Here is a 24236-nt window from a genome sequence, read left to right on the forward strand (position 1 = left end):
AGTATCTCAAACACAGAACTAAGGATAAAAACCAGAAGGGACAAGATGAAGAATATTGTGTTAAAGCAGAATATTAATAAGCACGTTACAACGTCACTGAAAATAAAATGTACGGTATATATCGTCTTTACATTTGCCGTATATCTTGAGTAATATGAGCCTGTACTGAAAGCATTTCTCAGAATCAGCAATGTAGGTCAAGGAAGGATAGTTTGGTCAGATTCAAACTGGCACTAAACTTAAAGATATCCCCTTGTTCTATATCCCCTTGTCTTTCTAGTAAGTATGACAACATACATTTTCATGGAAAGGAATTTGCTATCCGCCCCTCATGACTTTTCTTGGCATTGACTTATTTTAGGTTCTTGTGGCCTGTTCTAGCAGTGGAGGCCTGGTGTGCATGCAAAAAAAAAAATAGTGCTAGCTAAACTAGGCATATATGCTACGGATAAATCCTAAAGTCTATTTGCAATAATATGCCTTTTGAAAGTAATGTTTTGTAATATACTTTGTTCCAATATTTATGTATACATATTAGCTTTATATATGAAAGGGTCCTATGTCTCTTACATCTATGCTTCCTGTGCAGTTTCTCAGTGGCAGGAGTCCTTTCAATTTTTGCTTCCACGTAAGTAGATTTAATAATTTCAGGCCTAACCTATAAACATATTTATAACTTCGACCTGAACCTCAGTGTGTAATATTTCTCTCTGGCACAAGAGGTAAATAAAATAAAATGTTATCTCAAAGCTGTCTTTTTTCCCCCCACACATATGGACTATTCACCCCGGAACAGCTGGTATTGCAAATGTGGCAAATGTGAACAGATGTTCGGTAATTGTAGTGAGAAAAGGTGGGAGGGGAACAGCGCTACAGTACTGATCACAAGGGGGAAAAAAAGCTGCACACCTGAAAGGAAGGGCTACCCTCAAACCCTTCAGAAAATGGAGAAAACAAAAAACAACAAATACAGGGTGCGCTGGATAAAATAAACGAAAACGATAACACAAAAAGGAAAGTCTCTATAGGTACAGTGTAGACCTTGAGTAAATGTTCTTCTGTTTTCGCTTTGGAATCGCAGTGGTTGGATATGAAACACAAAAGCAGAGAAGGGGGGGACCAATAGTGCAAAACCGTATGGTAGAGAGGATCACGAACAACACAGACGTAGAGAAATGCCAACTTACAATTTTTAGAGCTAAGCCCAGCTCTAGGTAAAACAGCTTACAGTGGTATTTGATACTCCCCACATGTAGGATATAACTGGGCAATTGGAGTCTCCACACGATTCTTTAAAACTTCTGAGACAGACGTCAGCATATAAAATATATAAAAGAAAAAAACCCAATGGTGCAATAACTTAGGTAGTACTGCAACAACAGACAACACAGAGGTCCTAAGAGTGCCAACTTACAATTTAGAGAGCTATAACCAGCTCTGAGTAAAACAGCATACAGTGGTATTTAAACTCCCCACGTGTAGGATATTCCTCTAGTGATGCTTGTAGTGCCGGTCTTATGAAAAATAAAATCACAAGAGAGGGCCCATAGTGTTTTCCTTATGTAAAAATGACAAAGTGATAAAAAGAAACGTACTTACAGTGTTCAGAGCAGCCACACTGCTCTATGAACCAAGCGTAGGTGGAATAATCCCCACCAGGGATTTCTTTTGCAGTACTGGATCTTGTTAAAAATGATGATAAAAAGATCAGCCAGGATAAAACAGCAGCATATAAAGTAAATGAACTAACCCAAAGTAAAAGGTAGTAACAAAATACTTTAATATAAAACAGAGTAAAAATACACAACGCGTTTCGCCAAACAGTAGGCTTTTTCAAGTGTAGAGTAAATAATCCTGGCTATTCACATTATATAGGCAGCTAATTTGCAATGAATTTCAAAGATTGGCGCCAAAATGGCATCATTACCATGTGACTGCAGTCACATGACTTTCAGTTATACATATGATAGGTGGACATATTAAAATAGTGAAAAAAAAATCGTTTTTATATTTTAATAGTATAGGGTAGTACTAAACCCACATATGACCTGAGGGGTATAAAAAGAAATAGACTTTTATGTGAGGGAGGGAAGAAATTAGGTTGTGAAATGAAAGGTTAAAGGTCGCGAGGGCGTGGCCGTTTTTAAACCAAAAAGGTGGGCGGGGTCGGCATAATGCTGTGTGTATTCGCTGGGAATGCAGGGAAATGTAGTCCTGGTCACATGACATTGGTTTACACATATAATAGGTGGACAAGTTAAAACAGTAAAAAATAATCGTTTTTATATTTTAATAGTATAGGGTAGTACTAAGCCCCCATATGACCTGAGGGGTATAAAAAGAAATAGGCTTTTATGTGAGGGAGGGAAGAAATTAGGTTGTGAAATGAAAGGTTAAAGGTCGCGAGGGCGTGGCCCTGGGACCATCTTAGTAGAGTGGAGTGTAAATAGAAGGCGGCCATATTGTTGAAGGGCAAAAGGGGTGAAATGTAAGGGTGGGCACTATATTTAAAGGGCAAAGGGGTGGAATGTAATTATGGTTGGGGGAGAACATACAGAATATTAAAACATTAAAAAACAGTGACAATATAATACAATTTTATGTGCAAATATAAAAAAAAAAAAAAAAGTTAAAAAAAGAGGAAAATAAAGTTGCAGATTGTATATGGGTAAATATTACTAATAAAGGTTACAATGTATTTTGCTACTATTAAAAGAATAATCCTAATAACCATATTAATTAAAAGTGAATATAAATTATTATGAAACAATACAAAGAATTACAAAAAATTAAAAAGGTCAAATTCTGCATTTAAGCCATCTGGGGTTAGTGTCTTAAGATTAAAAACCCATTCCATTTCGGCTTTTCCCAGAATATTTCTTATATCACCGCCTCGCCATGGAATATTGCATATTTGAATAGGGGTGAATTTAAGAACGTTGGGGTTTTTTTGGTGGTGTGTCAGAAAATGCTTGGACACTGTGTGATTTTCAAATCCATTTTTGATGTTTCGACAGTGTTCTGATATCCTAATTTTTAGGCACCTTGACGTCATGCCTACATATTGGAGGCCACAAGGGCACTCCAGTAGGTATATAACATTTTTCGTACAACACGTAATGAACTGTTTGATATTATAACTTTTGTTGGTAATATTGGATTTAAATGTTGTGGTTTTATTTGGGACTGACGTTTGGGTAGTTTTACAAACAATACATTTTCTGCATTTAAAAAAACCTTTGATGTTAGACAAGGTGGATAATTTTTTTGATGGTTTGGTCTTTGTAAAATTTTTTGTTAAAAGCGTTTTAAAATTAGGGGCACCTCTAAAAATGATATTAGGTTTTTCAGGGATAATTTTATTGAGAACAGGGTCTTCAGATAAAATGTGCCAATGTTTGTGGATAGTTTTCCTTATGTCTTTGTTCTTGTTATTATAGTCAAAAATGATGGGTAGGGAAGGGGTAGTGGTGGAGTTTTTATTTTTGTATTTTAGCAGACTACTCCTTTCACCAGACTTGATTTTAGTGATAATGGTTTCAAGTTTTTCTTCTGAATAATGTTTGTCTAAAAATTTGTTTTTTAAAATGTTGCTTTGTTCGTTAAAATCTTCGTTAAGTGTGCAGTTTCTTTTGAGTCTTAGAAACTGGCTTTTTGGAGCGCTATCTAGCCAGGGAGTGTAATGACAACTGTTTTGATCGATGACTGTGTTTGTACACACTTTTTTAAAAAAAGTTTTCGTGTTTAATTTACCATCTTTAATAAAAATGTTTAGATCTAAAAAGCTGATTTCTTCTTTACTAAATTCTGTGGTTAAACCAATGCCTTTGTCATTATTGCTTAAGTGATTTAAAAAGAGTTTTAAGGAGTTTTCAGTACCTTTCCAAATAAAAAATAAATCATCGATGTAACGGAAATATGAGACCAGGTTTGCCCTCCAATCATGGTTACCCCAGACTGCTTCAGTTTCCCAGTCTGCCATGAATAGATTAGCGTAGCTGGGGGCAAACCTGGTCCCCATAGCCGTGCCTCTTTTTTGAAACCACAAATAAAACCACAACATTTAAATCCAATATTACCAACAAAAGTTATAATATCAAACAGTTCATTACGTGTTGTACGAAAAATGTTATATACCTACTGGAGTGCCCTTGTGGCCTCCAATATGTAGGCATGACGTCAAGGTGCCTAAAAATTAGGATATCAGAACACTGTCGAAACATCAAAAATGGATTTGAAAATCACACAGTGTCCAAGCATTTTCTGACACACCACCAAAAAAACCCCAACGTTCTTAAATTCACCCCTATTCAAATATGCAATATTCCATGGCGAGGCGGTGATATAAGAAATATTCTGGGAAAAGCCGAAATGGAATGGGTTTTTAATCTTAAGACACTAACCCCAGATGGCTTAAATGCAGAATTTGACCTTTTTAATTTTTTGTAATTCTTTGTATTGTTTCATAATAATTTATATTCACTTTTAATTAATATGGTTATTAGGATTATTCTTTTAATAGTAGCAAAATACATTGTAACCTTTATTAGTAATATTTACCCATATACAATCTGCAACTTTATTTTCCTCTTTTTTTAACTTTTTTTTTTTTTTATATTTGCACATAAAATTGTATTATATTGTCACTGTTTTTTAATGTTTTAATATTCTGTATGTTCTCCCCCAACCATAATTACATTCCACCCCTTTGCCCTTTAAATATAGTGCCCACCCTTACATTTCACCCCTTTTGCCCTTCAACAATATGGCCGCCTTCTATTTACACTCCACTCTACTAAGATGGTCCCAGGGCCACGCCCTCGCGACCTTTAACCTTTCATTTCACAACCTAATTTCTTCCCTCCCTCACATAAAAGCCTATTTCTTTTTATACCCCTCAGGTCATATGGGGGCTTAGTACTACCCTATACTATTAAAATATAAAAACGATTATTTTTTACTGTTTTAACTTGTCCACCTATTATATGTGTAAACCAATGTCATGTGACCAGGACTACATTTCCCTGCATTCCCAGCGAATACACACAGCATTATGCCGACCCCGCCCACCTTTTTGGTTTAAAAACGGCCACGCCCTCGCGACCTTTAACCTTTCATTTCACAACCTAATTTCTTCCCTCCCTCACATAAAAGTCTATTTCTTTTTATACCCCTCAGGTCATATGTGGGTTTAGTACTACCCTATACTATTAAAATATAAAAACGATTTTTTTTTCACTATTTTAATATGTCCACCTATCATATGTATAACTGAAAGTCATGTGACTGCAGTCACATGGTAATGATGCCATTTTGGCGCCAATCTTTGAAATTCATTGCAAATTAGCTGCCTATATAATGTGAATAGCCAGGATTATTTACTCTACACTTGAAAAAGCCTACTGTTTGGCGAAACGCGTTGTGTATTTTTACTCTGTTTTATATTAAAGTATTTTGTTACTACCTTTTACTTTGGGTTAGTTCATTTACTTTATATGCTGCTGTTTTATCCTGGCTGATCTTTTTATCATCATTTTTAACAAGATCCAGTACTGCAAAAGAAATCCCTGGTGGGGATTATTCCACCTACGCTTGGTTCATAGAGCAGTGTGGCTGCTCTGAACACTGTAAGTACGTTTCTTTTTATCACTTTGTCATTTTTACATAAGGAAAACACTATGGGCCCTCTCTTGTGATTTTATTTTTCATAAGACCGGCACTACAAGCATCACTAGAGGAATATCCTACACGTGGGGAGTTTAAATACCACTGTATGCTGTTTTACTCAGAGCTGGTTATAGCTCTCTAAATTGTAAGTTGGCACTCTTAGGACCTCTGTGTTGTCTGTTGTTGCAGTACTACCTAAGTTATTGCACCATTGGGTTTTTTTCTTTTATATATTTTATATGCTGACGTCTGTCTCAGAAGTTTTAAAGAATCGTGTGGAGACTCCAATTGCCCAGTTATATCCTACATGTGGGGAGTATCAAATACCACTGTAAGCTGTTTTACCTAGAGCTGGGCTTAGCTCTAAAAATTGTAAGTTGGCATTTCTCTACGTCTGTGTTGTTCGTGATCCTCTCTACCATACGGTTTTGCACTATTGGTCCCCCCCTTCTCTGCTTTTGTGTTTCATATCCAACCACTGCGATTCCAAAGCGAGAACAGAAGAACATTTACTCAAGGTCTACACTGTACCTATAGAGACTTTCCTTTTTGTGTTATCGTTTTCGTTTATTTTATCCAGCGCACCCTGTATTTGTTGTTAGATGTTCGGTAATGGTGGGTGACATAACTAAAACCAAGCAGAACAAGGGTTCTCTGTAGAACAATTAATGGTGTATTAATCATTAAACAAAGTAAAACTGTCCCAAAGTGAAAGATGAGAATTTATGACTCTAGGCATAAACTAGAGGTGAGAACACCTTGTAAGACATGTTATGGTTTATAGCAAAATATGTTAGGTATATGTACCACTGGTAAAATCAGTAAAATACACCTTTGTCTCTGTCTGCCTGTCTATTAGATTTATGCATCTGTCTGCCTGTCTATCTATCTATCTATCTATCTATCTATACGTCTATCTATCTATCCGTCTATCTATCTATCCGTCTATCTATCTATCCGTCTATCCGTCTGTCTGTCCGTCTGTCCGTCTGTCTATCTATTTATCAAAACAATATATTTATACTGCATTGCACGATTACAAATTGACAGGTGCATTGATTCATGTCATAAAAGACAATTTTTGCCAAAGTTAATTCAATTTACCCCAGAGATTAATATTTGCTTTTGAGAAGAAAGTTGAGGGAAAAAGAAGGCTGAATCTCCCATTATGTTTCGCCAATTGTTTAAAAAATTGCCGTAATTATCTATTTGTTTATAGGAAAAGTACACTATTAACAAGCCCATAACATGTACACAGGATACAATTAGCAATTTACTTAATTATTAACTATTGAAAGAAAGTGCTTTCAATTTTTTAAAGCATCATGCACATCAGTGTTATACAAATGAGCCTTATTATTAGCTTACAATTATGGCCTTAGTGAAATCTCCTCATCTTTTAACAATCTTGTAATAGAGTAGATTGGCTTTAATGGACCTATGGGATTATAATTTTGGGGTAAAAAGTAGAACATTATCATAATGAAGCCAAATTACAGGTTACTCTATTGAGCTGCTTCCTTACCAAAAATCACCCTGTTCAGCCCATATATAATTGACTTATAATTTAACTTAGGTAAAACCACAGACACGCAAAGCTGCTCTGGGAATTGTGTGTACTCCAACCCAAGCAAAAGGAGATTTCACTCTTGACTGATTATCAGTGAATCAGTTTGGTTTGTATTAACGTGACAGGTGTACTAGAGCAAAGTATACCCTAAATGTGCTCCTTTTTTTGTTTTCATGTCACACTGAACTTTACATGGACTTCTGTAATCATTCATGGATGGTTCTTTGTGACCTCTGTGAATGATAGTCATCAAGTAGGATATATGATGATAATTTGGTCATGAGTCATGGCCTGTTGCTATCAAAAAGTAATTTAGTACAACACCAAATGACTATATTTAGATGAGCTAATTTCTTATCACTTTTCTAAGACTAAATTACAATGCTTTTTGTTGCCCATAAGACCTGTTGCATACTCATGGATACCAAAAAATGTATTGTCCTGGCAAAGTGGCTGTGGAAGAAAAGGGGGACAGAAGACTTTGAGACCCAACAAGGGACTGCTTCTTTCTTAAATAGAGACAGATGGGGGGATGCAATCCTTTGTTCCAGTGATGGGCAATATTATACAAGGTTTACTGAACTTATTAAAAACTTGAAGAAAGTTATGAAAAAAATAAAACAAAAAATATATGTGTCTAAGTACCCCATACAAGAATCTCAAGGTGAGCAAGCAGTTGTGAAAGACGTCAGGAGATATCAGCGTAGGTACACATCAATTTTCTACTATAGTTGTCTTAAAGAAAGTAAAAACATGTTAAGTTAGAGAGCCATGAAATGTATTCTTGTTTGTAAAATGACAAATTATCTTTCCGATGAGAAGAGAAATGGATGAAAAACACTCGTTTTTCATTGAGAGTGTAGACTTTAGTGACAAAGTAGCTCTAAATTGGCTGACATAGACAGTGTGACCAATCTGTCTTCGCTAATGATCAGAGATGTTTTAATGTTTTAAAAATATTGGGCCTTACATAGGAGCTTACAAAATGTTAACAAAGTCATGTGGCAGTCTGGGACAAGGGTAAATGTTTTTTTGTTTTTTTCTTGGGCCAGCTTCAGCCTTCTAGATCTGTGCTTAAACCACAGTGTAAGATCCAGAATTGCAATTGCCATGAAAATGGTAAGTTTGCCACTTTTGTGAATAATAAAAATAGACACAGGAACCGCACTCATTCCCAGCGGCCACCGGTGCTTCGGAACAGGACCAGCATTCCCAACATGTTAAGGCAGCAAGAAAGATTCCCAGGCACTCAACGTGTGAATAAAAGTGTGAATAAAAATAACATCTGCCTGCGGCTTTCACACTTTGAGTGCCTGGGAATCTTTCTCGCTACTTTTGTGCATAATGGCATGTATGTAATGTAATTATAGCAAATGATTTGCCTAATCCTGGTCCTTAAATGGGCACTATAGTCACCAGAACCACTAGAGCTTTACGTAATGGTTCTGGGGCATATAGCCTGCCTCTGCAGGCTTAGCAATGTAAACACTGCCTTTCAGAGAAAAGACAGTGTTTATATTGATGCCTTGTAACACCTCAGAGTGGCAGTTACTATATGGTCTTTCTGGGTTACGTCCTGCAATCTTTGCAGGACCTATGTTCAGCGCTTCCAAACTCTATATGGGGACACTGAATGCTCCACATAAAGATTCTGATTGACGCAGCTAAGTGCTTTACCTTGTATGCGCACTAGCCCACCTATGCTACCCAATGTGAGATACTGATCGGTGCAGCAGAATGTTTTGCTGTAAATGTGCAAATGCCTACCAATGCAAATTATTCCTTTCCATTTTAGCTGCTTCTTAGCAAATTAGGCAGCATGTGTATAACACAATGGAGAGGAAGTCAACATATTAAAAATATTGTATTTCTCTTTATGGATACATCTAACAGTAATTGTTCTAGTGTTAGATATAGATAATTTGATATGCTGATTTAAATGGAATCTTTCACTTCTCAGGATTTTTTAATACTATATTAATTTATTACTAGATTCTTAATATTACCGTATATACCCGAATATAAGCCGAGGCCCCTAATTTTACCCCCAAAAAACTGGGAAAACGTATTGACTCGAGTATAATACTAGGATGGGAAATGCAGCAGCTACTGGTAAATTTCTAAATAAAATTAGATCCTAAAAAAATATATTAATTGAATATTTACTTACAGTGTGTGTATAATGAATGCAGTGTGTGTGTATGAATGCAGTGTGTGTGTATGAATGCAGCGTGTGCGTATGAGTGCAGCGTGTGTGTATGAATGCAGTGTGTGTATGAATGCAGTGTGTGTATGAATGCAGTGTGTGTGTATGAGTGCAGTGTGTGTGTGTATGAGTGCAGTGTGTGTGTATGAGTGCAGTGTGTGTATGAATGCAGTGTGTGTATGAGTGCAGTGTGTGTATGAATGCAGTGTGTGTATGAGTGCAGTGTGTGTATGAGTGCAGTGTGTGTGTGTATGAATGCAGTGTGTGTATGAGTGCAGTGTGTGTATGAATGCAGTGTGTGTATGAATGCAGTGTGTGTATGAGTGCAGTGTGTGTATGAGTGCAGTGTGTGTATGAGTGCAGTGTGTGTATGAGTGCAGTGTGTGTATGAGTGCAGTGTGTGTATGAGTGCAGTGTGTGTATGAGTGCAGTGTGTGTATGAATGCAGTGTGTGTATGAGTGCAGTGTGTGTATGAGTGCAGTGTGTGTGTATGAGTGCAGTGTGTGTGTATGAGTGCAGTGTGTGTATGAATGCAGTGTGTGTGTATGAGTGCAGTGTGTGTATGAGTGCAGTGTGTGTATGTGTATGAGTGCAGTGTGTGTATGTGTGTGTGTGTGTGTGCTGCAGAGCCTTGGTGGGGGGTGGGCAATTTTATTATTTTTTTTATTATTTTAATGTTGTTATATTATTATTTATTATTATTATTTTTAATTTAATTTAATTATTATTATTTTATTATTATTATTATATATTTTTTTCGTCCCCCCTCCCTGCTTGATTTATGGCAGGGAGGGGGGCTCTCCTTCCCTGGTGGTCCAAAATCTTTGCCTGGAAATTATAGACCTGTGAGCTTACCTTCTGTGACTAAGAAAGTATTTGATTTGTATTTAATTAGAACATCAAGGCAAAGTGACAATGTTCCGGCCACCAATTGTGGCCTTTGGCTGGTGGACATTGTCACTTTGTTTTGATGTTCTAAATAAAAAAGCGCTTGGACCTTCTTTTCAAGTATACCGTTAAATCCTAAGACTCGCCAACACATAGGTCAAGTGCACCTACTCTCCACTGGAAAATTGGGAGAACGCAGAGTACAGGTCCCTCTTTTGATTATGAGAAAAATACACAGTGGAAAAGTTTTAATTAATGCCAAGGATTTATTTTTTACTAACTATTTACCATTTAGGAAGGATGTATTATCCCTGAATTCATTTATGAACATCGTAGCAAACATTGTTTAATTGATTAATTATGAGGAGTATTATACATGCACATGGGCCATTCAAAATAGTCTGTAACAGATGTGGGGATGCTTACACATTGTTAACCTGTCATCTTCAAAATCAGCACATTTATCTCATCCTTGAAAGTGTCCATTAAAGCCACATGCATCTGTCTATCCATCTGTCTGCCTGGTTGTCCATCCATCCAACCATCCATCCATCCATCCATCAACCTGTCTATCCACCAACCTCCCAGTCTGTCCATCAATCCATCTATATATTCATACAGTCTTGCATTGCATTGGATTTACAAAATGGGGGTGGCTTTTTCGATAGACAAGGTTTTAGATTTTAGATTTTTACTTACTATCATGGGTAGATGCAAGAAAAAAAATGAGGTACAATAATGTCAACTTGCTTATCACCAGTTCATATATATATATATATATATATATATATATATATATATATATATATATATATATATATATATATATATATATATATATATATATATATATATATATATATATATATATATATATATATATACATATATATATATATATATATATATATTTAACAGTTCCAAGAAATTGCCATATATGCATTCATATTTATCCCTGAGGTATGTAGAGTCATTGATAAAAATAGTTATAAAAGAAAATACTATGAAAAGTGAACTCACTTAAATGAGATATTATTTAAACAAACCATAGAACATTGAAAAGTTACAACACTAGATACAAAGTCATAAAAGTGTTGTTCATGCTTTCTGGTTACAGCCTTGAAATCTATCTCTCATCTAACAAATTGAACTTTTACATCTATGAGTATATTCTGTACAAACATATTGATGTGCAAATGACTGTGCATTCTAACGGTACTCTCATCCAGTATATTTCTTTTATTTTGCTGCAATCAAAGGAATGAAGCCCATGGCTTACATAATGTCATGTGTGGTTCTTTTGATATAATTATATCATCCATTTCCCTGAAGGGACTTTGCATTGCAGCTGTGTTCCCTTTGGTCTCAGCAATGCCTGAGTTTGCTCAGCCTTTCAATGAAATCCACTCTGCCAGATCACAAGGTGCTATCTTACATTGGTTTTCTTCTTATCATACACCTGGTGGACCATAGACCTTCACAGGCAATGCTTGGCTTCCATTGTGTATGCACATTTAATTTCCCATAATGCTTCAGAATCTTAAAGGATAGCTGAATATTGTAAACAATTATAGTTTACAAAAATCTAGAATGCCAAACATAGCTATGAGTTTCTCTATAATTCTCTCTAATTGTTCATGGGTTTTATAATGGTATATTACAACTTAAAATGTAATTAAAGAAATGTATAATTTCCAAGCTCTCAGTATTTACATCTGCAGAGAAAATTCCAGGGAAACAAAGCTATATCTATATAGGCACCATTTAAATAAAAACATTGAGAATTTACAGTACTTGCCTCCTTTTGCCTTTTGCTATGAAGTTTGAGAGCTCCACAAGACACTATTCTGGGAATGAGCTGCAAACACTGGGATATAAGGAAGAGTGTGTGCAATGGAATGATTTCTGCAACTGTGGAAAAGACTTTTACGGGCTTTTTTTTTTTTTTTTTTTTACAAATTTGCCAGAAACACCTTAATATTGCAAAAGATGAAATGGACACTCCAGGCTCCCTAACCACTTTATCTCATCATAGTAGTTAGGGTGCCTGGAACCCCTGGAGCCAGCTTGCACTGACTGTGGGTCTATGGGAAACTGCAGTCAAGCCTATTTCTGCTGTTCAGGCTGATGCTTCTGCATTAACCTGAGCAGCAATGGTTGGCATTGATAAGCTAAGAGCCAATCACTGCTACCCATCACTGATATGAGTTGGTATGGCCAAGACAAAGTTTAAACCATATTCTCAGTGGGAATTAGTCTGCAGGTAGCTGTGGATCCTCATTTAATGCTAACCTATTCAAAACGTTTAACACTGAATCGGGAGCTGGCATCAGAGGTTTACAGAAACCATGGCCACTTCAATGATAAGTGGTTATGATGTCTGTAGTCCACCTTTAAATGAATATACAGTGAGGTAAAAAAAGTATTTGATCCCCTGCTGATTTTGAGCATTTGTCCACTGACAAAGAAATGATCAGTCTATAATTTTAATGGTAGGTGTATTTTAACAGTGAGAGACAAAAAAAAACCCCCCCAAAAAAACCAAAAAACGCATGTCAAAGTTATAAATTGACTTGCATATCAATGAGTGAAACAAGTATTTGACCCCTTCGACTTAGTACTTGGTGGCAAAACCCTTGTTGGCAATCACAGAGGTCAGACGTTTCTTGTAGTTGGCCACCAGGTTTGCACACATCTCAGGAGGGATTTTGTCCATAAATACCTTGTTGCGTTCTCTGTTATGAATATCCTTATATATAAAGATCACTTTAGTTCTTTCCTACGGTACCGTATTCAGGAAAGTTATGAAGTAACCTAATTATTATAGTTTAGGCCCACCTAATCCACTCAGTCCTTTAAATTGTGATATTTGTGTTTTTTTTTGTGTGATGTTTACTCAACAGTTCATATATCCTTCCATTGTAAATCAAAGTCTATGTCTAATTCTGAACTATGTATGTAAAATTTGCAAAAAGAACAATAAAAAAAAAAAATAAAAAAAATACACCTACCATTAAAATTATAGACTGATCATTTCTTTGTCAGTGGACAAGCATTCAAAATACTTTTTTTCCCTCACTGTATCTATGTCTGGAATATTACCATGTTATTTTTGAAGAGTTTCCATCACAATCACAGCTCAGAGCACTTCTGGAAACCAGTTGAATAGCATTTCAAATAAAATTAGCTGGCATATGAAAGGCACAATGAAGGTTAATGGTAGCCCTTTATTTGTTGACAAAGTTAAGAGCCGCATATCAGTCTGCTATACATGTTATAGTTTTACCAGCATGTAAATCACTGTTGTAGAGGATCATGGGAATTGCAGTCTGTGAAAAGCTAGAGAACAAGATACTCCTGAAATAATTCTTTGTATAGTTAACTACATTCTATTTTCATTTGTTTTTAACTAGTCACCACTAAAAAAAAAAAAAAAGTATACTTTTATACTGACATAATGTTTAGCATTCTTACAACTTTATTCAAAGCATTTCCAGAGACTCGGATGAAATATGAATTGTGTCAACTCTTCCAGACAGTTAAATAAATATGAAGTGTCTGTCCATTTACTCAAGTCAGACAAACCAACCTAAACATGTCACTTATGATAGAGGAAGGTTCACAATTGATTACACATTTTTCTAAAGACTCCTACTTTCTCTTAGAATTTTTCCTGCAACACTATCTCTTAATTAATGTTGAAACCTTTGCTTAATAACAGGAGATAAACAGGCAATGCAATTATTTACTTAACTCCTTCACTGCTGGAGATGTCACCAATGAACTTCAAAATCAATCAGCACTGTTACTTGACATCACAAAAAAGTGATAGAATCTGTACGCTGTATTAAATGTTTAGTTGTTTACTTAGTAAATTGAGTTACTTCCATTCCATTTTTAGGGCATATTGAGGGATATTTATCAAAGTGTTCTCTTCTAAAAAGTTGTCTAAAGTACTGAAAATGGGGCAATTATCATGCAAACCAGTGGAATCAGGAGACACATTCCATTGTTGACTCCCCCTTTTCATTTTTGCACGACTTTTTAGATTAGAACACTTTGATAAATCTACCCCTTTGTTTTATTAAAAGGAATAACAAAAAAGAAAACACTGGTTGCCTATATAGGAAGTATATCTTCGCTTAGCATGCCTCTCAACTTTAAGAGATATGCTATAGAGATGAGGTTGGGGACCATGAGAGGCCATGATTCAAGACAAGCTGCTGCAACAACTCCAGAAATGAAATGTGATCAAAGCCCCAGGGCTTGAAGGTATTCACTCACTAGTACTTAAGGAGCTACATGTGTAAATAAGGGAACCTCTGTTTTTAATCTTTCAGGAAGTTTACTGGAGTATTGGAGGAAGGCAGATGTGGTTCCTGTTTTTTAAAAAATGGTTCTAAATCTTGCCTGGAAATTATAGACCATCAACTAGGAAAGTATTTGAAGAATTATTAAGTGATAATTTCCTGGAATTCATTGGGAAAAACATTGTTATTAGCAAAACAATCAACATAATTTTTGTGAAACATAGGTATGTCAAACTAATTTAATTTCAAACTACGAAGAAGTAAATAGAAGTACAGATCAGGGTTTTACAGTGGATGTGATCTACTTGTGAAGACATTTGATACAGAACAACACAATAGATCAGTGTTGAAACTAAAAGAAATTGGTCTAGATTAAAATTATTGTTCTTGAGTATAGCATTGACTTAGAGAGTACAGAGTGTTGTCATTAATGGTACATTGTCAAGCTGGACAAAAGTAGTAAATGGTGTCCCTTCAGAGTTCTGTTCCGCAGCCACTTCTATTCAACATATTTATAAATGATCTTAAAATAGGAATTCAAATTAATGTTTCAGTACTTTCAGATGACACAACATTCTGTAAAGTAATACAATGTGAGCAGGATATTACTCCTCTGCAGATGGGATTTAGATAGATTGTGGGTCAGGGCACTCAAATGGCAGATTAAATTTAACATGAATAAATGCACTTTGGGGTAAAGAATGCACAAGCAACTTATAAACTAAATTGTGTGAATTAGGGATAACAACACACAAGACAGATTTGGAAGTTGTCATAGACAACAAACTAGGCAACAATGTACCATGTCAATAAGCAGTTGATAAGGCCAGTAAGACATTGTCATATATAAAAAGGGCCATTGGGGCGGGGCCGGACCGCCAAGCTGGACGGTCGCAAGGGAGACCAGCTCCTGCAACTTAAGTCCAGATAAGCCTAAAAAGACAAGATTACTGATGAAAAACCAACCGGCAACGGTGACCCTCAGTGGGTAGAGGGCTCTGGATCCAGGGTGAGGCTGGCTCTAAGGGCTTCAGTCCCCTGGAGGAAGATTCCTCACTGACATTTTCGAGGCCTACTCCGGCGGTGAGCGGGGCGGACGGCCGCTGCCCCGCTATCCTGCCAAACAGCGCTAAACCATATGTCAGCCCGCGGGGAACCGGCTCCGTACCCCCCCTTTGGACCGGGGGGGTGATCCCGGTCCCCACCCTCAGGACCGAACCACTGCGAAGCAACAACAGGGCCACCAAGACCCGTAAGCCAGGCACCAAAATCAAGATGGCGGAGGCCATGCGAGATGGCGCCGAAACCAGAGCCCCTACAAGCTACACACCTGCACTGGCAGAAACCGTTGACAATAGAGGCACAGATCCTAACTGCAGCCATCCGCCTGCACCCTCAGACCTCAACAAACTCCACCACGACTGAACTCACAGAGGCATCCCGCGGGGTCCCGGCGCTTCCTTCATCCTCCGGGCAGGGTCACAAGACAGCTCACAGATACATCGGCTGCTCGCAGCCTCTAACTCATCACGAGGGGAAGCAGAAGAACACTCACCTACACCCCTGCTGGGGAGGATACCCCCTCTGGTAGTAAGCATACGGCAGAGAGCTCGCCCAACATCCGGCAACTGGCAGCAAACCGGGCACCCTGGCACAACAACTATGTGGTGGCTGAAGGGGCTACCTTTCACCCATTTCCAGAGGGACATTATATTCTGTCTCCAGCGCTCTCACCCGCTAGACCCCTGTGCCTATATCGATTGGGAGAACGGTTCCCTGGTGGTATGTCTACCCCTAAGCTGACTTATAAATCGATCTATAATCCTGAGCACTCACCATGTCAGGTTAATTAGTCTGTCAAGATTGTTGTTTTTGGTTTAATTACCATTACAAGCGAATGAGCATACTAGCACCTGTATACCATAATACTATAAAAAAAAGCTTAGTGTCACTCGTGTGTTTCACCTATGACTCAATACACTAACTAACGTCACGCTACTGTTACTACACAACAGAAAAATCAATATTGCTAAACCAGCATGTACCTAGCTTTATTCTGCTATTATTACTATATAAAATATGTGCGTACCTTCTGAATGCTATATAACAGTTCACACTCTTATATGTTCACATTGTCTATGTATGCTGTTGTGGCATCACTGTCATATGATTGTAACTCATGCACAACAAAAATAAAGAATTAAAAAAAAAAAAAAAGGGCCATTAATTTCTGGCTATGAAAATACCCTTTGCCTCTTCATAAATCAATGGTAAGACCACACCTTGAATATGCTGAGCAATTTAGGGCATCTGTTCTAATAAAGAATATTATGGCACTAGAAAAAGTGCAGAGGTAGGCTACAAAATGAATAAAAGGAATGGAGCATTTTAGTTATAAAGAAAGGTTATCAAATTTTAATCTATTTAGGTTTAAAACAACTGGTGCTTTAGAGGGGATATGATAGCATTATAAAAATATATTTAGGGACAATACAAAGCATTGTCTGGAAATCTATTCATAAGCAGAACACTGGCGGATCCAGAGTCTTATCTCGGGAGGGGCACTAATAGATTATTTAAAGAAACAATCCAGCACAATAACCACTACAGCTCTCTGATCATTCTCTCCTTCTTCAAACTCTTCAATCGCTTGGTCTCTGTGACTCTGTCATCTCGTGGTTTTCCTCTTAGCTCTCCCAACGCTCATTCAGTGTTTTTTGTTTTGTTTTCCTTTTGAGAACTTCTGGCAGAAGCTTTTTCAAGAATTTTCTCAAAAGTGAGGTATTAATTTTGACCCTATCTTTCACATATCTAAGGTTTTTTTTAATCACCAGTGCACTGTAACACTTTTGAGTTTGTATTAGCACAAGTCACTTATGTTATCACACATGTATGTGATATTTATAACATTTAGTTATTGATTTAAATGCACAGTGCACTTTATTTATTCATGTATTTTTGATGTTCATATGATTACTATTCACTTGTATAGGCTATTTGTTAATTGCTTTTGGTCTTAAAGGCACAGTGCACTTTATTTTTTTATTTATGTGGAATTCTCTGTCTGAAGAGATGGTTTTATCAGAGTCTGTACACATGTTTAAACAGCAATTGGATGTACTTGCAAAAAAAATTATATTAGGCATATCATTTTTGACATGTGGCGTAACAGCTTCTTGAAGAAGAATTTTTCCCCCTAGTTTGTTGCAAAATTGTAAAGTGCTTAAAACTGTTTATTTGCCTTCTGTGGGATCAACAGCAAAACAGATGTGAGAATGGCTGAACTTCATGGATGCATGTCTCTTTTCAACCCATGTAACTATGTAACTGTGCCGACTCAACCTTCAGTTGTTGGACATTGCATTGTCCTAGAAGAGGGGAACTGGACTGTTTCATATCCACATCACTCATACTTTAACTTGTTTTAGACAGAGTCCTTTTGTGCATCCTCTTTAGTGATGTTTCTTCATATAGAAAAACAAAGCAGTTTTTCCGCATGGGCACGCTGGGCAGTTGCCCGGGTGCCCCAAAGGCATGGGGGCCCCAGCGCGATGCCCATGTGCCCAGGCTGACAGGGGAGATCTTTTGATCTTCCCTGTTGGCCCACAAAGAGAAGGCCCTGCTCGCTTGGCTTGTGCTGTCTCAGGCCGGTGGGGAGATCAAAGCTCCCCCTCACCGGGCCAAAGGCCCTTCAGGAGATAGGACCCAGGGCTGCATGAGAGGGAGGACTTGGGAGGCAGTTCTGACATAGCATTCTGCTTATGGGAGAAGTGAGATAGCCTGCAGCCAGAGTAGCTGCAGGCTATAGGTCTATAGTACTCACCACTGGACCACCAGGGCTGGCTGTGTCCCCCCTCCTTCACCACAGGTAAGAATAAGGGTGAGGGGAGGGGGACTTGAAGCTTTTTTATTTAAAAAAAAGTCCCTATGCACACCTCCCTCACATAGAGCAGCCCTCACACACACATAGCACCCCTCACAAACATACACACAGCACCCCTCACACACACACACACACACACACACATCACCCCTCACACACACAGCACCCCTCACACACACACATACACAGCACCCCTCACACACACACACAGAGCACCCCTCACACACAAACACACACAGCACCCCTCACACACGCAGCACCCCTCACATACACACAGCCCCTTACTTACACACATAACAACTCACTCACACACACAACAACTCACTGACACCCCCTCACATACAGCACCCTCCACACACAGCACACACACAGAGCACCCCTCACACAGAGCACCCCTCCACACACAACACCACACATACACAGCACCCCTCACACACACACACACACACAGCACCCCTCACACACACACAGCACCCCCCACACACACATGCAAACAGCACCCCTCACACGCACACAACACCCCTCACACACTTATACAAAGCACCCCTCACACACACACAGCACCCCTCACACACACTGCACCCCTCACACACTGCACCCCTCACACACACTGCACCACACACACACACTGCAGCCTACACACACTGCACCCCCCCACACACACATTGCACCCCTCAAACACACACTGCAACCCTCACACACACACCTCACCCCTCACACTTACACACTGCACCCATCATTGTCTGTCTGTGTGTTTGTGTTCAGCAGTCTGCGTGTGTGTTTAGCAATCTGTATGTGTGTGTTCAGCAATCTGCATGTACACATCAGTCTGTGTGTGTGTGTGTGTATTCAACAGTCCATGTGTGTATTCAACAGTCTATGTGTGTATTCAGCAGTCTGTGTGTGTATTCAGCAGTCTGTGTGTGTATCCAACAGTCTGTGTGTTTGTATTGTGTGAATGTATTGCATTTCTTGGAGGTACCAATAAATATAAGCTTAATTTTATCGATAATTTACCTTTTCCCCCCTGTGAGTGGTTGTGTAGGCAGGGGCCCATAATGTTGCTAAGATGGCACCTTAGAAAAATTAATTGGGCTATTAAAACCCGTAGGATGTCACCTTGTGCCCTTATGTCAGTATACTAATATTGCAAAAAATTGAATATGATAAAAAGCGCTAAAAAGGCATTCAGGAGAAATAAAGTAAAAAATGGGAAAACATATGTGCAGAGTCCACCCTTACATGCACTTTTTTGTTAATACAATATTGTGTAAAACAATTGGTATGCTGCTACACACTTAAGTGATGTGGTTCCAGGCACAAACACACTTGGAGGAAAATACAAAAGTAAAAATAAGTGGAGCGCAGATGGCTTCTGCGCTCCACTTATTTTTACTTTAGTATACTAATATTATAAATGGGATTGCATGAATAAAATGTAGTACCTACTTAATGTGCTTTGCATGCTAATAGTAATGCAAATAAATGTACAGCTTAGTTAATTGAAAAGTGTTTCAAAGAGTTTAGTTAATTAAAGAGTTGTAGTTGCTTTACACCATAAAAATGCATTACTATTCAAAAGCTAGAATTATACTTGTTTTAAAAGTGGCATTGACAATAAAACTGAATGCATCTTGTTGTGACACTTATGTTTGACATTGCGCAAGCACTTTCTGATTGGTTAATCTTTCTGATTAGTTAACCTGGCATTGAGGTTAGCCAACCCTTAATAGATGATAGTTGTTATAGAGAGAAAAAATTAGAGCACCCAATATAAGAGGCAAGAAAAAGAAATATGGTCCTTGCAGGAGCCTAGAAACATCATCATCACCAAGAATACTTTCAAAAAGATAATATTCTACAAAACGTCACAATGAAATAACACAGCTGAGTAGTTATCGTGTACGTGATATATTATAATATACCTAATATTGGATTATTGTTTGTGTTTGATTACTTCCCTTTAAAAAAAATCCCTTTTTGCAAAAGTGATTTTATTTTTGTTTTACAAACCTTGTAATAATTTGATTCACTGTTCAGGTTAGGTCATTAATAAAATAAACAAACATACAAAGGACATCACATATAGCAGAGAAAAGGACATACTCTTACCATCCAAAGACAGCCAGTCGTGTTGAGAAGATGGGAGTGTTGGAAGAGCTCTCGCTTTGTATTCAAAGACAACAGAGTTGGAGATAATCTGATTATTGAAGGCGACCTGCAGAGTGACCAGGCCAGTATCATGTGCTGACGGAAACAAAAAGGAAGAGAATGAAATCTGTACTATAGCAGGACTTATTTTAATAGTCATATTTTTTTACAGGAGTAGAAATTAATTCCTGGTTTCAGAGTTGCACGCTTAATAACATTTAGAATGATAATAATATAAAAAAATAATTATATTCTAATAATAGATTCATTGACGAAAATCGTCTCTCTCAGTAGTAGGAATCCAATTAAATGTTTTTCAAGATAAGTTCCAAAATGTTAAAACATGAATTACATTCCTAGAAGTCTCAGTAAACAGTCAGATTGTGACCCAGTAATTTTGATTTTAAAAACAAACCAAGCCTATATAATTCAGTATTTATTCATCCTTGTTCCTGCTTTTGATAAAAAAAATAATTACAAGTAGAAAACTAAACTGAAGCAATGTTCAATGTTCTCTTTACAGATTCCTCCCTGATTCCAACATTAGATTGTCAGATACAACCTTGTATACCTAAAAATACTAACGGACTTAACCACTTTACTGCTGAGCTCATTTTGTTTAAAAATTATTGCTCAACAATAACTAAAAAAATAAATCATGTAAATTTATACAAATGTATTTTTTCTCTTTTTGTTCATCCTGAAAAGACATATTAAAGGAATTACATTTTTTTTTAGAGGTGATTTGCTATTCCTTCACTTGCAATATTACTAACAATTTGATATTGTTTGGAAAAGCTTTCCAATGATTTAATATTTTTGGCTAAATGTTTAAAATTATTTTTACAATATATTAAAATATAAATATTTATATATAAAAAATTGTCACAATATTACAAAATTTTTTTTTTCAATAATATTAAATTATTTTTAAAGTTTATCCAAAAAATATTAAATAATTTCGAAAGCTTATCCAACAATTTTAAATTATGGCCTTTGTCTAAAAATAGAAAGTGAATGTATTTGTGTCATGTACAATAGGCGAGACAAAACTTGATGAATAAAAATGGTCACATATCCTGCCTATTGGTGTTTATAAAAAAAAAACCTCCAAAAAAACAGATGGTATTTTTAAGATGACAACTTTCTAATGCCACCAGAATGTAAAAAACTATCTGTAGTCAGAAAAAAATACCCAGATATAGAAGATGCAGTTACAACAAGTATTTATCTCTAAACACCATTAGTGATATTGAGGTCTGCAAAGAATCTCTATAAAACTTAGTCAGAACTCCCCTGTGTTTCAATAATGCAACCATGAGGTTTGACCATACCATAAGTAGTAGTGTGGTAGGAACAAGAAGGATGCCATTTAAAGTCCTCAAAGGGATGCATGGGTACAGAATGCAACCCTCATACATTAAAGAATCACTATAGTGTCAGGAAAACAAATCGGTTTTCCTGACACTATAGTACCCTGAGGGTGCCCCCACCCTCAGGGTCCCCCTCCCATGGTGCAAAAGGGGTTAAAACCCCTTCAGTAACTCACCTTCTTCCACCGCTGGGCTCCCTTACCTCTCCTTCCCCCGCCGACGTCAGCCGTGTGCATTCAAAGTGTCCATAGGAAAGCATTTATAAATCTCGAGGCTGACTTAACCCCAAATGTAAACATAGCAGTTTCTCTAAAATTGCTATGTTTACAGCAGGCAGGGTCAACCCTAGAGGGACCTGGCATCCAGACCACTTCATTGAGCTGAAGTGGTCTGGGTGACTATAGTGTCCCTTTAATGCATGTCTCTGTAATGCTTATGCTTAATAAAGTATGGCATAGGGATATGATTCCATATGATGCAAGTTCAAAGTACTTTATGACATGCAGCTGTGTAAAGGCGGTTATGGAGCACACTATAGAAGTGTGTGCTAGCTGTGACACAACCTTAGATTCAGCACATATTGACAATGAGCAGGGGCGTACCTAGAGCATTTGGCACCCGGGGCGGACCCTGAGTGTGGCACCCCCCCCCCCCCCCCATAATAAAAATGTAAGAAAACACCCACATATTTTTTCAATATTTTCTCAATACCAGTGCTTTTGTAGAAAGGGGCTGGTGAGAACCTTCTAGAAAACTCCTGCCCTGCCCTGCCCCGCCCCTTTCTACAAAGCCCCTTGTCTCGCCCTTCATATAAAAACCCTGCACCCCGATCACATAAATTTAATTCACTCCCTACACATAAAAATCCTGCACACCCCCTTAATAAAAAACCCTGCACACCCCCTTAATAAAAAACAGAAACGTACACAACCCCTCTTAATAAAAAAAACCTGCACACCCCCCTTATAAAAACCCTGCACACCCCCTTAACAAAAAAACAAAAATCTGCAGTGCACATCCTCCCTTAATAAATAGAATACTGCAACCCCCTTAATCAAAAAAACCCTGCACCCCCATTATTTAAACCTCCCCCTTTAATTCTTTAATCCACAGCCCCCTTTAATTAATCCACACCCCCCTTAATTAATACACCCCCTTAATAAATCCTTACCCCCCTTAATACACACCCCTTAATTAATCCTCACTCCCCCTTAATTAATACACCCCCTTAATTAATCCACACACCCCTTAATTAATACACCCCCTTAATTAATCCACACACCCCTTAATTAATACACCCCCTTAATTAATCCTCACTCCCCCTTAATACACCCCCCTAAATTACTCCACCCACCTTAATTAATCCACACCCCCTTAATGAATACACCCCCCTTAATTAATCCACACACCCCTTAATTATTACACCCCCTTAATTAATCCACTCACCCCTTAATTAATCCACTCACCCCTTAATTAATCCTCACTCCCCCTTAATACACCACCCTTAAGTAATACTCACTCTCCCCTTAATTAATCCACACCCCCCTTAATTAATACACCCCCTTAATTAACCCACACCCCCTTAATACACCCCCCTTAATCCACACCCCCCTTAATACTCACTCCCCCCTTAATTAATACACCCCCCCTTAATTAATACACCCCCTTAATTAATACTCACTCCCCCCTTAATTAATACACCCCCTTAATTAATACTCACTCCCCCCTTAATACACCCCCTTAATTAATACACCCCCCTTATTTAATACTCACTCAAACCTTAATTAATACACCCCCCTTATTTAATACTCACTCAAACCTTAATTAATACACCCCCCTTAATTAATACACCCCCTTAATTAATACTCACTCCCCCCTTAATTAATACACCCCCCCTTAATTAATACACCACCCCCCCCTTAATTAATACACACCCCCCTTAATTAAACCTCCCTCCCATTTAATTCTTTAATCCATTATCCACCCCCCCCTTTAATTAATTTAGCCCCATCACATAAAATTGCTACTTACATTTTATTGATGCCTTGACCGACTGGGTGCCTCACCGCCCGGATCCTTCCGCTGAAGATCCGTGAAGGCGGGCTGACGACGCTGCGCACGACGTCATCACGTTGCGCGACGCCGCGGCCCGCAACACTCCTCCCCTTCTCATCCATGTAAGGCTGC

At 37.8% G+C, this 24236-nt stretch overlaps 1 protein-coding gene across 1 annotated transcript in view; it reads right to left on the minus strand.

Moving 5' to 3' along the window:
* CAMTA1 (calmodulin binding transcription activator 1) overlaps positions 1-24236 on the minus strand; it is a 1539661-nt gene that overhangs the window by 146036 nt on the left and 1369389 nt on the right. Inside the window, exon 10 of the mRNA XM_063436496.1 lies at positions 20638-20772. Coding sequence (XP_063292566.1) covers positions 20638-20772 — 135 coding nt within the window. The remainder of the gene's footprint in view (positions 1-20637; positions 20773-24236) is intronic.

The sequence above is a fragment of the Pelobates fuscus genome, chromosome 11 (assembly GCF_036172605.1).
Source record: "Pelobates fuscus isolate aPelFus1 chromosome 11, aPelFus1.pri, whole genome shotgun sequence".
NCBI lineage: Eukaryota > Metazoa > Chordata > Amphibia > Anura > Pelobatidae > Pelobates > Pelobates fuscus.